The sequence below is a fragment of the Onychomys torridus genome, chromosome 4 (assembly GCF_903995425.1).
Source record: "Onychomys torridus chromosome 4, mOncTor1.1, whole genome shotgun sequence".
In the NCBI taxonomy this organism is placed as follows: Eukaryota; Metazoa; Chordata; class Mammalia; order Rodentia; family Cricetidae; genus Onychomys; species Onychomys torridus.
The window spans coordinates 153,187,256-153,202,519 of NC_050446.1; the positions used below are offsets into that span (position 1 = coordinate 153,187,256).

Genomic DNA, 15,264 nt, shown 5'->3' on the forward strand with positions numbered 1-15,264 from the left:
AAATGCAGCAGCCACCTCTGAGTTTAACCCACACTACTTAATACTTCTAAGAAACTGGCTTTTCAGTAGATGTTAAAATGTTAAAAGCCCTGCGTTCATCCCAGAAGTCAGCAAAAGAGCAGTCATAGAACAATGGATGTCAGAACCTCTCTTCTCAAGGGTTCGAGGCACCTTCCACTCTGATAGCACCCATTCTCGGAGGGGAACTGCATAAAGGAAATGCAGCTAATGAAGAGCAAATGACCACACACTCCTGAGATAGACAACTAGCCTTCAGAGACAAGCAGGAAATTTCCTAGATAGGATAAAGTCACGAACTTGTAAGATCCAAGCAAATAAAGACACCAAAGGAAATGGCTATTTGGGTAAATACATAAATAAGATCCTTTACTTAAATTCACCTTCTTAGGGGTAACTCACAAGTCCAAAGTAGTTGTTGACCAGATAGCAGAAAACTGATGATAAAGTTATACCTGGAAATTAGTCTTAAAATCCTGTTAATGAGGCAGAGAAATCTCAGTGTCTTGCAACTGTCAATATTTATCCATGCACTCAAATTAAAATAATTTAATCCTGGCAGAACCATCTCTAACAGATATTCTAGATGATGATGTCTGAATCCATGCTCATGGCAGAAAAAAAAAAAGTAAGAAAAAGATTCTAGTTAAGTCTTAAATCTTTTTATTGTAGGGAAATCTCTTTATATCAACTTAGTTCTAAAGTAGAGACATGCACTTAGGCACACAGGTAAATGGTCGCTATAGTAGTAGATGAAACCTGCTTTATTATGTAAAAATGCATATGAGAAGAAAAACCTTTCTACTTCCCAATAAGACTGTTTTCTTCAATATTTTTATCTTTCTCCTATTCCTATTTCCTTTCTCCTAAGTAAATCATCATTTGGACCTGCTTTCTATTCATTTACCAAAATAGGTATTAGTTGGGATTGCCATCCTCCATTCTCCAGTTATAACACAATTGTAACAACGTAATGAAAATCATCTGACTTTCGTTAACTTATTTTCAATACAGATGGCTTGGACATGAGACACCTGTTCCTCTATTGTGATCTTACAAATATCCTTCTCTCACGCTTGTGTTTTTTTCTTAGTGTGTTACCAACTACCTCGTAGTAGTAAACTTTAGGGTATGCTGATAGTCTGAGGAGCTGCCTACAAACCAAATGGCATCTTGGCTTTGGCAAGCTGAGCGGCTCATTTCGGCTTCTCTCACCCCCTCTAGCGTTGGCAAAGCTCATCTGTCTGATTATCCAGTTACCTCACTGAACAAGAGCTGAGCTAAGTCCTGCCCACCTATGACATCACCCCCTTCCTCAACCACTGCGAGGTGAAGCTTTAAACTTCAGACTTGGAGGTGGGCTGCGCGCAGTCAACTGGATGCTCTGGCGCGCGCAGTCCTCAGCGCAGGAGTGATCTGAAGCAGGACGGTCTCAGGCTGCAGCTGCTGTGGCTTTGTGTGCACTGGATGCCGCGCTCCGCAGACGGGGGAGGGCTTTTACTTCAACTCACAGGCAATGGAATTACAGCTGTAGCAGCAGGGTATAAAGGATTGCTTTTTTTTTCTCGTCTTCCTGGTAAGTGTTTTCCATGCTTGCTTTTTCTTAACATTATCCCAGAAACTTCGCTTGTTGTTACTCTCTAGAAAGAAATGACTTGCTGGGTTCTATGAGGAATCCAAGTAGCCACGTTTGCTTGGTCAGCGGGACAAGCAAAGATGTGCGTGTAAGCCAGCTAAGGAAAATCTGCTAAATAGCCAAATGGGAGAAGTTTCTTACAGCCTTATAGCATTAATAATAATAATAATAATAATAATAATAATAATAATAATAATCTCTCCTATATTTCAAGCAATTGCTATCAGCACAAAGCTTTACGAAAAACTGCAAGTTGGAAAGTTGAGTGTTTGAGATAGAATAGGAGGCGAGATTTTTCTCTCTACAAAAGCGAAAGGTCGCTAACTTGGTGTGTACTGTATGTGTGGTATGATCACCAATCGCTGTTTTTATAACTATGAAAGAAAATCGATAATCCCTCAGCCCGTGAGTACGCAGTACACGAAAAGCATACATCTTGCTCATGGTCAGCAAGCTGCCCTGGGAGAACAGGATGCCTCTGTGGAGGATTAACAGCTACACCTAGATCTGAAAGCTTGCACCACTTACCCTGCCACAGCTCCTTCAGGCATTTCGGGCTCGGGAATCTCAACTAGTAAATTCAGAGTCTCGGGCCAAACCATATTCCCAGTCCAAGAGAATGCCAAAACCATCGCTTAGGCAAGTGTAGAATGTGACTAGCATAGTAACTGGGTAAGTCCACTCAGAAAAACTAACAAAGATCACCCTGGAAGCGGGTGCTTGATATGTGCAGTGAGGGCAGCAGGGAAGGAAAGCCTGGAGTCATCATCAAATGGCAAAGGCTGAGTGTCCATTCACTTGCAACTCACAGTGGAAAACCTCATATTGGAACAAATGCATGCAGACTACAAAGCTTCCAAAGGGTATTTAAACGTATCTGCTAAATAAAATAAAATAAAATGTTTTTCAGTAAATTATGTCTGAAACAAGATGGTTGCATAAAGGTAAAGAGTGCAACAGGCCCGTCTTTTCTCAACATTGGGAGGGGGCTTATTTATTTAGACTTAAAAGGAAATAGAAAATGTTGGTATTTTTCAATTACAAAATCAAATTAGTTATTTTAATTGTTCTCAGTAAATCTCAAAATGCACACATTGGCTATGTGATTAGGATGAAATAACATGATGAAAGGCATGAAAAGTGCTTCAGCTGTAGGGATTCCTTCATTCACCCCCAACTGCAGAAGGATATCCTGACCAGCATAAACAGAAAAGGATGAAACTGTCCACTCTCAGGCTAGAATCACTTAAGCTTGACTCAGAGTAACAGATGACTGACACCCATCCCTTGGAAATGAATAAAGAAATTAATCCTTTAAAAGTATCACAAAAATATTGCTACTACAAATATTAACAATCATCATGTGTTATGACTATGCAAAGATTGGTTATACAACTTAGCTTCAAATATATGTGTATATGGACATATATACATCTATATATTTATCAGCCTAAAATGAAGAAAAGGGTTAAAAATGTCATTACATGTGTTTAACTAAAAAAAAAAAAAAAAAATCAGTTTATTCTTTTAATAGAGAACTCCCAAGGGTCAGAAAAATTAGCTAAATGAATAAACATAATGAATTCATTAATAGAATATTCCAATGGTAGCATTGATCGTTATTAATTGGGTTTTTTATTTCTCTGCAAACCCCTTTTAAAATGATTCTGGTTAGGTTTAAATGCCCAATTAAACAATTCCTGAATCTAATTTTTATGAGATACATAATTGGGAAGCAAATAAAGTTTTTACAAATTTTTTTTTAGAAAGTACAAAACAAAACAGAAAATTTGTCATAACTAAATGTGGCAGCTAATAGAGGCTATGTTTCTTTTGCTTTCAAGTGTTAATTAAGGAATGTCTGATTCTATCAAAACTTTTTCAGAGCGAAATGAAGCAGTGTAAAATAAATTTGGTTGAAATCTTGTGGCTGTCAGACTTTGTTAGAGAGCTATTAATTATCTTTACCCTAGTTTCTTCTCTGGCTCTATTGCCCAATCAAATAGAAACTCCAATTACACTCAGCGTCTCCTGCCTAGGGACACAAGACCCTAATGAACGTTCAGTCCCTCCAGATGAAAAATACAATTATCAGCTTTAAACATGCAAGCACAAGCAATGCAGATCTTCCCCTGTGCTTTTCTTGGCCACACATCCTAAGGCTTTCTCCTCTATCTTGATTATTCTGAACAGTTTTAACCCCAACAAATGTTAGTGGCTGAAGGTATGCCTTATTTTGGTATTATATAAATATTTATTTCTTGAATTTTTGTTATGATAGGCTGATGTTCATATGAATATTAACTTAAATCTGGTCATTTAAAAATACTTAGTTTAGAGCTGCCATTTCAGTCAGTCTCAAGCTTCTTCCCTTTTAAAGGTGGGTGGGCTACACAACAAAGAACATGATTAATGGCAAAATCTAAAGCTAACTTAAAAATCCTGAATAAACCCTTTCTGCACTCTCTTATTCATACCGATTCGGTAAAAGGCATTATAAATAGTTGCTTCGTGTCAAATGAGGAGCAGCATAAATGAAGTCTAGGAGGGAAATAGGATTCAGTGAATTTTCAAAAGCCTTGATTCCTCCCCTTCTCCCTTAGTTCCCTACCCCTCCTCCCACCCCCACCTTTTGCCCCAGAGGCCTTCACTGTTCTTCTCAACGGGAGGCTTTGTTGTAATTAAACCGGGGAAAGACTGGCCAGCAGCAGCCAACATCTGACTTGCGGCTTCAGCAAGCAGTGTTCTGGTAGCGTGTACCACCCCCCAGCGGGCAAAACTCAACAGAAAATCTCTCAGCAGTATCCGCGCTCAGAACGGCATTCTCTCTTCAGAGCAGAAAAGAGGTGTTTCTTGGCTTCTTCTAAAGTGCCACCGCTACAGGTTTTCCAAAAGTCACAGACCGATTTCCAACCAAGAGATGGTTGGTTAGGAAACTGTTTTCCAGGAAAGGGCCCTTCCTTTTAGAAAATAAAATAGGTGTCTTCCTTTCACAGAGCTGTTTCAAAATGCACATCAACATCACTCAATTTGCCTAGCATCACAATGATATGGACAGTTTTGAAAGCCACCTTACACTGCAGAAGAGGGACCTTTCCGGATTTAAGTTTTATCCATTAACAAGAAGCCACGGAATAGATGTTAAGGAGAAAGGCATAAAATATAATTTAGTCAATAGGTAACATGTCTTTGCTTTGCATATCATAATCTCTCTCCCACCCCAAAATTAAGTGTCAGGAATGTATGAACAGCTCTTTCCAGGTATAAGTCTACTCAGAGGAGAGTAAAAATTGCTTTCACTTGATGAGACAATGACAGCTTTTGTTCTTTTGCTTCACATGCACAAGTTGCCGTGGCAACTTTGAAGAGAACACCCGCAGACCACATTTGGTTAGGCACCGCTTTTTAAAGTGTGCCACTGGAGTATGGATTGACCAGCTTTATGTGTTGTTGGTTTTCTTCCTATTCATCCAGTTTAAATCAATAAATACCTTACGCAGACATGAAGAAGCAACGTGTTTTATGATTTCAGATGGTCTCACTAACCAGAACACGGACTATCTGTCACACACTTGACACAAATAAATAGTTGTCGAACTAGCACATGGAAATTGAAAGGCTAGAAGTGTAAAGCAGGTTGGACTCCCACACTGGAAGAGGAATCTTAGGTTTGCAATGCCAGTGTTTCTGGTTTAATCCAGGCAGGCACACTTTTCATTGCAGCTGCGCAAATGTCGGCACACACTTAAAGCACCCCCCTGGGCCTCAAGCCTTGCGCCACTTAGCTCCAGTCTCGGTTGTTCCCCCCTACATCCAGGTCTTAGGTCTCTCATTCATTTAGTCTGGCTTGACTATCATGAAAGGAAGAGCCTGTGCTGTGATTAAAGGTAACACCCCATCTTTTTGTCTTAACAATGCTTGATTTCACTTTACAGCCAAACTAAATGAAGAAAAGGCAGAATTAAGGTTCATTTATAAAAAACTCAGTGGGGAAATCCTTTTGCTTTGGAACTTTTTATCCCCTGTTTTCTCTAAATGAAACAAAACCTTCTTAGAGTGAGAAAAGACTCTGGACAAAACCAAGTGTGAAAAGGCACGCTTGCTTCTCCGCCTCTCGGGCAAACCCTGCAGACTTCATGACTCTCAGGAGGAGAGTTAGAGTTCCTTTGGTTTGCCTGCAGTAAACACAGGAATTGGGACCTTCCTGAAATCTGATGATTGTGGAAAATTTAACTAGCAGACAGGCTACTTTGAAAGCATTTTGCTGCTTTCACTCTTAACTCACCTGATGGAGTCCAGTTTTCCAGTTTCATCATGTATATCGCTCACTTGAAATGCTATTTCTTGTTGCAGAATCTTAACATTCACAGGTTGTTCATTAGGTGAGCAATTTTCACCTTCATAAATAAATTACTTCCCTAATATGCTAAATGCAGCTTGTGTACATTCCAATTTAGCTAGAACCATTCACAAACTTGGATGGATTTGCTTAAGCATGTATTTTCTGCAGGGTCAAGGTTTTACTTAAAATAATGAAACTAACTTTGACTGTAAATTCTAAATGCCATCTTATTTTTAAAATTAGTATTTTGAAAAAGTTTCTGCCATTAAGAAATCATTCTGTGAGGCAAGTCAATAAAACAGAACTCAAATCTCACAACATTAACTTGACGTAGATTTTCTTTCAAGTGTATTGATCAAACAAGTTAAATCAAATCAACTTGAGTAAAAGTCAGCATATACAAGGTTTAGGAAGTTATCATTATCGTCATCACAGACCGTCACTTTAGGCTAAATTATATCCTTAAAATGTAAGAAAAACCTCCTCATTCAAATGCTTTTTTCACTAGAAGAAATCATGTAAACATGTAAGTTGCATCAAGTTCTTGATTTTACTTAAATCTCATTGTCTTATTGAGAAATGACTTATTAATATTTATTAGTTTTCATAAGGTATCTCCAAAGGATAGCATCTTTATCTATTCATTTACTTTCTTTATTATGAAAATAAATTAGAGACTTTAGACTGGGTTGGGGTTATAAGCCATTTAATTTTTTTTTTTTTTTTTTTTTGTAACTTTGAAAAGAGACAATCAAAAGATGACAGTTAAAAATCTTCTTCACTAGTAAGGCAAGTGTGCTTTTCCTTTAGCTAAGGTTTAAGTGTTACATACTTAATAATTCCATTTAAAATAATTTTAGAACACATCACTAAGTCCCAGAGCCCGGTTTATGTCCCCAACGCCCAGTTACCCCAGTAGCAGTATTTTTCTAGAGCATCCATTGCTTTCTGTTCAGAAACGATGGCCTTTTCAAGCCCATGCAGACAGAAGGCTCTGAAGCCAGTGCTGTGGAGCTGGCCAGTGCTCATGACAGTGCTGGCCATTTTGCTTTTCATCATTCACATTCAACTACAAGGTCAATGTCTGAGACTATGGGGATCCAGTTCAGAAACCAAGTGTAATATGGGAGTTGGAATGCTTATGATAGAGATACCATTATAACTTTAAATATGCCAAAAATCCCTATTTTGTGCTACAGTGTGAAATATGAAGAAGGTATAAAATCATATCAAATGCAGCCAACCATCAGCTGAACAGTTTTGACCTGAAAGCAGCAGGGGCAGGTGAGAGGGGCTATATGCCGAGTGTCCATTTGTAAGACTGCCCTTTCCCAAGACAACACTAGTTGTTATGCTTTTGCTTTTCATTTTAATGAAATCTGGGGAAAAGTGAGTGGCATTCTTCTCATGATTTAATGAGGCTTAAGGTTTTCTTTCGATTCACACTGTTTGCATGTTTGTATGAACAGCGGATGCTTAGTTTGCATATCAAACACCAGTGATAGCAATTTCATAAGTGTAAAACAAGTCAAATGAAATCTTTCCTTTTATATTAATATTTTTCCCATCTCTGGTTTAAAAAAAATGAGAATCAATGTATATATTCTTAAAGCCTGGTTTGGCAAAATAGATTAAGTGAAATTTTTCTTTCTTTTTTCTTTGTTTTTTCAAGCAGCTACTTCAGCTATTTTATCCCTAGTTCTCATAAATGTCACACTGTGGTTTGTCCTGACTCAGAACAACCAGCCATTTTCAAATCCTATTCAGTAGCTTCATCATCTGACCTCTGAAGTATGCTTTGCCTTACCAATGCCCCTGGAACATAAGAACTACTCGACAATTGGTCATTTCACACAAGTTCTCACTTGTCATTTTCATAATAGTTTTAAATTAATTTTTAATGCAAGTTAACCAAAGTGATTTTCCCCTTGACTTAAAATAACATTATTTTATATGTTGGATCATTTTCAAGGTTAGGAAACATTTACAGCAAAGGTAACTGTATAGCTATAATTTTGGCAGCTTGATTTTCCCACACTCTGAAGGCAACAGTGTGTAAGTAAACATGCTATCAAAATCCAGTAGTAATGTGAAAAGCCCTCATATTAAACATAAACCGTTTAAAGTTTCCTCTGCAGGCACTTTACTGTATTCACAAGTCTGCTTTATCTATCTGCTAACAGCTACTTTTAGGTTGCTTAAATTTTTTTTAAAAATGTATATTTGCCATTTTCAAGTCTATTTACTATTAATATAATCTCTGACAGCATTAGTGTTGAGTGACAAACTAAAAGAAATGGGAATTTTGCAACAAAAGATAGAAACATGAATTGTGGCCTTGGTTAACACACACTCCCAGTAAATTCTGGAACAGATGCTAGCCTTGTTGGATACTCGGTAGTCACTGGCAGAGAAGCAAATGATTTCTTTAGTCCTCTAATCTCATGGTCAAATATTCCCATGTACCCAAATGTTCTCTATCTGTAAGGAAGGTGCTGAATGGGTGGTCCTGAGTAACTCATGCTCACACTTCTCCCCTTGTCCAACCCCTTAAAAATTCTCATGAGTGTTCTATCAGGATAGTAGGCAAAGCTGTCAACAGCTCCATGACTGGTCTTCTTAATTAAGCCTAAGGTCATTTTTCAAAAATGAGAACTACACATTGTGGGGGCTGACACATTCGTGTTTAAACCAAGAGGAGGAAGATGCCTCAGGTTACCATTCTTCCTAAATGACCACTGTAAATAGATGGAACAAAACAGTGACCTTCCTATTTGAAATACAGATTTTCTTTTGAAGTTCAATGTACTAAAAGAAGATTGCAATAATATTATTGTTCTAAAAACAGTTTAAAGTCCTAACTGGGACTTGAACTTCTATGCTCCTGTATGAACTATGCTCCTGTATGAACAAGAGCACAAGTCCTAGAATTTCTTGCTACAGGGGAGTCATGTAGTAACCTCAGTAGGAAAGTGGGGGTGCCCACATACTTCAGCTAGGAAAATGGAAGCACCAAACTGAGCACTGAGCAAATCAAAAGAAGAGCTCCAATGCAACAACTTTTTAACATTTTAAATGGTAGATTGTGTGATTTGTAAAACCATATTCAGAAAGTACAGAGTAACCACAGTGTTTTCATCAAAACCCTTTGCCATGTATTTGCTCCCATCTTTAGCATGTTCCTCCTTTAAAACATTGTATGCTGGGGCATCAGAAAGTTTACTTAAAGACATTAGCCTGAATTTGAAAGCCCTGAAAAGGTCTTACTGCTTCTTAAACAAAGTTTTGCCTCTGTGTTTGATTCCGTGTGACACAAAGAATCACTTAACAATGGGAGTTATATCAGCTGGATGACAATCTCATCTTTGGCTCCAACTTCACTTATAGTTAAGTGGTAAACACAAACACAGAGGTCAGTCTATCACTCCTACCAGCTGTTATGATGAAAGATGTGTTGCTTAAAAGGAATAATTGATATTAAACCACCAGGAAATTTCAGTGCTGATTTTCACTATTAATAGTATTACTCTTTTTTTTTTCTTTTCCTTTCACAGGAGGTGCTCAGTCCTGGCCTATTTTAAGGAAGAGAAATATAAAGGAAAGTTAGTGTGCTTCCTTCTCCTTCCATGAAGACTGTTTGCATTGTTTCCTTTGCTTCTTAAGACTCCACCCATCCCCGTAGAACGTGACCGAAACAGAATTTCTGAGAAAGCAGCAAGAAGTAGAAGAAGAAATAGCTATTTCACAGCAGGTAATCACACCTCAGGATGTAGCTACTGTACAGAGTTGATACTTGGATAATCCTGGATGGGAATAAAGGTAGGGGGTAACTGCCTGGAAAACCCATTACTACACAGGTCTTAGCATCATGAATGGCTTTCTTCATGAGGATCTGAAGTTACTATCTCTGACCACATTGCACAGAAGAGCCAATAAGAATTTCAAAGAGGGCAGTTTCCACTGAGGGACTTAAGCAACACAAAGGAGCTACCACACTGAAACTATCAGAGAGGAAAAAAAAATTAGGAAGCCATGTGTCTTACATAGTAACGGGAAGCTGAATTGTTTCTGGCCCCCACTTTAATGAGCTTGCCCACCATGCTGACCCACAGCTGGAATGTTCATTGGCAACATCAAACCTGATCTGGAGGTGTGTGCGGCATAGAATTACTTGAATAAACAGTGAAGAATATTTCCAAGGACTAAAGAGTTTTAAAGTCCCAGTCCCTCACCAAGAAAGTAGCATATATGCATTGGACTGTCACCCACGTAAAATTACTTAACATCGTTCAATAAGGTAGGAAAAAAAAATTAAGCTATTTTTTTCATGCCTAAAATTATAAAGGCTGATTAACGCCTAGAAGTGGAGAAGGGAACAATACATAGTATATCCACATAAATCTGTAATTCTCCAGCCCATGGGGAAATTTGAATCATTCTAGCTTAGAATTTAAAGACAAATAAATGCACTATTAAAACATGTTGTGAGACTGAAAATAACAAAAACTGGGTCGAGTTATTAAACTATACAGTATGAAATGTAACAAAAGAAAAGAAGAAAGGTAAGCAGGAAATGGAATTTTCCATTTATACCAACTTGACTTATGAGTTGTACAATTCTTTTCCTAAAGTAAGCAAACTATTCCTACTTTCTTTCTAGAAATGCCTTTTAAACATTATTTAATATTAATATTAAAGAGCTATTAATAATGAAACAAATGCTTGGCTTTACTGAGATTAAAGAATTCAAGATGTATATAGCTTATTATTCTAGAAGAGTAAAAGTATAGATGCTTTTCATTACACATTTCTATACTTTTATGATCATTTGTCCAAGAAGACAGAAAACACTGGCATATATATCATATTTAGTTATAACAAATTATATTCCTCTGAGTCAGTTTCTTTGAATATTAACAAGTTAGAAATTTGATAATCTTCATGACTAGTTGGATCTGATAGAGATTATAATTTAAAATATTTTTGGATTATTTAATTATATTTAATATTTTAATTAAAATGGATTTAAACATGATAGTTGTAGATTTATATTCTAGAGACACTCCACTCAAGGTAAATAAATTATGTGAGTGTGTTTGTTTGTAGATAACAATGAATTCCTGGCATGCTCCTCTTTGAAAATGAAATATTGAAATTTGTTATCAATGATTTTATTTCCACATCTGTTCTTAAGACACTTCAGTATTCTGGCCTAATTATTTTCTATCGTTTCTTACTCTGTTGTAGTAACAGAAGCTACCTGCTATAAAGACCTCAACACTGCTGACCATGATCAGCCCAGCCTGGAGCCTCTTCCTCATCGGGACTAAAATTGGGCTGTTCTTCCAAGTGGCACCTCTGGCAGTTGTGGCTAAATCTTGCCCATCTGTGTGTCGCTGTGACGCCGGCTTCATTTACTGTAACGACCGCTCACTGACATCCATTCCAGCGGGAATTCCGGAGGATGCTACAACCCTCTACCTTCAGAACAACCAAATAAACAATGTTGGGATTCCTTCAGATTTGAAAAACTTGCTGAAAGTACAAAGAATATACCTATACCACAACAGTTTAGATGAATTTCCTACCAACCTTCCAAAGTATGTGAAAGAGTTGCATTTGCAAGAGAATAACATCAGAACTATCACGTATGATTCACTTTCGAAAATTCCGTACCTGGAAGAGCTACACTTGGATGATAACTCAGTTTCTGCTGTTAGCATTGAAGAAGGAGCATTTCGAGACAGCAATTATCTGCGACTGCTTTTCCTGTCCCGCAACCACCTTAGCACAATCCCCGGCGGCTTGCCCAGGACTATCGAAGAGTTACGCCTGGATGACAATCGCATATCAACTATCTCTTCGCCGTCACTTCATGGTCTCACAAGCCTGAAACGCCTGGTTTTAGATGGAAACTTGTTGAACAACCACGGTTTGGGTGACAAAGTTTTCTTCAACTTAGTAAACTTAACAGAACTGTCCCTGGTGCGGAATTCCTTGACAGCCGCACCAGTGAACCTTCCGGGCACAAGCCTGAGGAAGCTTTATCTTCAAGACAACCATATCAACCGAGTACCCCCAAATGCTTTTTCTTATTTAAGGCAGCTGTATCGACTCGATATGTCCAATAATAACCTAAGCAATTTACCTCAGGGTATCTTTGATGATTTGGACAATATAACCCAACTGATTCTTCGCAACAACCCCTGGTATTGTGGGTGCAAGATGAAATGGGTACGAGACTGGTTACAGTCGCTACCTGTGAAAGTCAATGTGCGTGGGCTCATGTGCCAAGCCCCAGAAAAGGTTCGTGGGATGGCTATCAAGGACCTCAGTGCGGAACTGTTTGATTGTAAAGATAGTGGGATTGTGAGCACCATTCAGATAACCACTGCAATACCTAACACAGCTTATCCTGCTCAAGGACAGTGGCCAGCTCCTGTGACCAAACAACCAGATATTAAAAACCCCAAGCTCAATAAGGATCAGAGAACTACAGGCAGCCCGTCACGGAAAACAATTTTAATTACTGTGAAGTCTGTCACCTCTGACACAATCCATATCTCCTGGAGACTTGCTCTGCCTATGACTGCTCTACGACTCAGCTGGCTTAAACTGGGCCACAGCCCAGCGTTTGGATCTATAACAGAAACAATAGTAACAGGAGAACGCAGTGAATACTTGGTCACAGCCCTAGAACCTGACTCGCCCTATAGAGTATGCATGGTTCCCATGGAAACCAGTAACCTTTACCTGTTTGATGAAACTCCTGTTTGTATTGAGACGGAAACGGCCCCTCTTCGAATGTACAACCCCACAACCACCCTCAATCGAGAGCAAGAGAAAGAACCTTACAAAAATCCGAATTTACCTTTGGCGGCCATCATTGGTGGCGCTGTGGCCCTGGTAACCATCGCCCTCCTTGCTTTGGTGTGTTGGTATGTACATAGGAATGGGTCGCTGTTCTCACGGAACTGTGCGTACAGCAAAGGGAGGAGAAGAAAGGATGACTATGCAGAAGCTGGCACTAAGAAGGACAACTCCATCCTGGAAATCAGGGAAACTTCTTTTCAGATGCTACCCATAAGCAATGAACCCATCTCCAAGGAGGAGTTTGTAATACATACCATATTTCCTCCGAACGGGATGAATCTATACAAAAACAACCACAGTGAGAGCAGTAGTAACCGAAGCTACAGGGACAGTGGGATTCCAGACTCAGACCACTCACACTCATGATGCAGGAGGTCCCATGCCAGACTGCTTCAGGGTTTTTAAACCTAAGAAAGGTGATGGTAGGAACTCCCTTCTACTGCAAAACACTGGAAAAGAGACTGAGAAAAGCAATGTACTGTACATTTGCCATATAATTTATATTTAAGAACTTTTTATTAAAAGTTTCAGATTTCAGGTTGCTGCTGCGGTTGATGTAGTGGAGATGCCTGAACACAATTCTATATTTTAGTATTTTTTAGTAATTTGTACTGTATTTTCCTTGCAGATATTGAAGTTATAAACCATTTACTTTGTGTTCTACTGAGTAAGATGACTTGTTGACTGTGAAAGTGAATTTTCTTGCTGTGTTGAACAATCAGGACTGCGTTCACATGAGACCCTTGTAGTGTAAGCACAGACCGTTTTTCACTTTGGTATTAATACCGTGTAAAAAAGAAACCTGGCTGAACGAGAAAATAAATTTCAAAAACTAGTTATGAAATAATGTCCCAATGATTAAATTTGTATTATCCCAGTAGTATTCAATAAATCAAAGTATGTGACATAATGGGCAATATCAAACTTGCTGCACATCTCATTTTACCCTAGGCAAATTAAATATCCTTAGGAAAGTTAAGCATATTTTCGGAACTGAATACATCAGCTGGCATAACACCAGCGTGAAGTAGGCTGTTAAAGCCACTCTCAGCAGAGCTTCAAGAATAAAGGTCTTCACAAGAACAATGACATAAGTGCAGGGGGGATGTATACTAAAAATCTATGACGACTTAGACCTGTGTAGTGTAATCAATACATATACTAGAATTGCATCTTGATTTTGCCTGTACCATCTGGCTGGCCTCTTGAAAAATGAATCCTAAACACAGAATTGTTAGTGTTTGTGATGTTTTTATTACAAAGGATGCCTAAGAAAAACTGTCTGCATAGTTAAGAAGGTAGTGTAACCATCAGTAATTCCTCTCAGCGATCCAGAGAAACTAGTACTTTAAATAAGCGAGAATTTCAAAGAAAAGTAAACACTAGAAATCAAATTTAGATCTGGCTTATACGAGATGCTTTAACACTGTACATAAATATTCAGTTTACTTTCCCAATGGTGGAGAATACTGCCCATTACTGTCACGGTTTTCCAGACATTACATAATGGACTTGTAATGTAACATTTCTTTACAGCTTCCTACTGAATTGTGAGCTATTACTTGTTTAAAAACCCATACCATTTTTGTTGCCATGATTTTTTTTTCAATAACAACAACAAACCAAAGTGCATTGTCTGCCCTTTGGCCAGTCTTGTATGTGCCTTGATCAAACGCTACATGTATTCAGCTTTGGAAACTCGACAAATTTTTCATACTTCCTTAAATATGAAAAATTATGGTCTTATTGCTGAATAAAACTTAAGAAAAACATACAGAATAATTGTGCTTGCTTTTGGGACTATGTTACTATCACTAAAAGTAGGAAATTGCTAGCATATTAGTCCTAAACACCTCCATGTATTTTTCTAGGCATAGAAATAAAAGTTGGGTACAAATAAAAGAAATAGCAGTATCTTGAGGTTGTGTATCATTTTTACTTCAAAGAGTCAGTATTTTGTGGATAAATACATTTTTTTGGTTCCATTGTGCACTCAGGAGATGAACTTAAGAGTAGTTCCAATGCCTGTTTCCTTTATGAGCACTGTTGACACTGTCTGGGCTGATACTTTTTAAAGGTGGTCTTGCAAAAGCTGATTTCTCTTTTAGCTATCCTTTTGAGAGAGTGAGTTGGCATCAAAAGATCTGAAATCTGTTGTCCACCCCTTCATAGGCATACAGTCAAACCAAACAGCCTTTGGCTCACCTCTGTCCACATGTATAGAGTGGAGTACGGAAACACAAGCACAGGGTCATTGTGAGGCTCAGAGGAGCCAATGTGGTGAGAGCTTCACGCATTCCTGCCTTCGATTCTGCTGTTCTGGTCAAGGGCATCTTCAGTATTCCCAAAGCTGTGCTAGGTACCACTGCTCCCTGTTGATCTGAACAACTCTGAA

The 15,264-nt window shown here is 38.3% G+C and overlaps 1 protein-coding gene across 2 annotated transcripts; it reads left to right on the forward strand.

Moving 5' to 3' along the window:
- The first annotated feature begins 1,342 nt into the window (after positions 1-1,342).
- Positions 1,343-14,775, forward strand: Flrt3 (fibronectin leucine rich transmembrane protein 3). Of its 2 annotated transcripts, none has more exons than XM_036186597.1 (3): positions 1,343-1,594; positions 9,551-10,293; positions 11,244-14,775. In XM_036186597.1, the coding sequence occupies exon 3, from the start codon at positions 11,286-11,288 to the stop codon at positions 13,233-13,235; it is 1,950 nt and encodes a 649-aa protein (XP_036042490.1). In that variant the 5' UTR covers positions 1,343-1,594; positions 9,551-10,293; positions 11,244-11,285; the 3' UTR covers positions 13,236-14,775. The 2 variants fall into 2 exon arrangements, with proteins under 2 accessions (XP_036042490.1, XP_036042491.1); XM_036186598.1 differs by having other exon boundaries at positions 9,551-9,747.
- The last annotated feature ends 489 nt before the right edge of the window (positions 14,776-15,264 follow it).

Excerpts from the sequence above, each read along its gene's own strand:
- Flrt3 (XM_036186597.1), top strand. The coding sequence starts at position 11,286 with ATGATCAGCCCAGCCTGGAGCCTCTTCCTCATCGGGACTAAAATTGGG.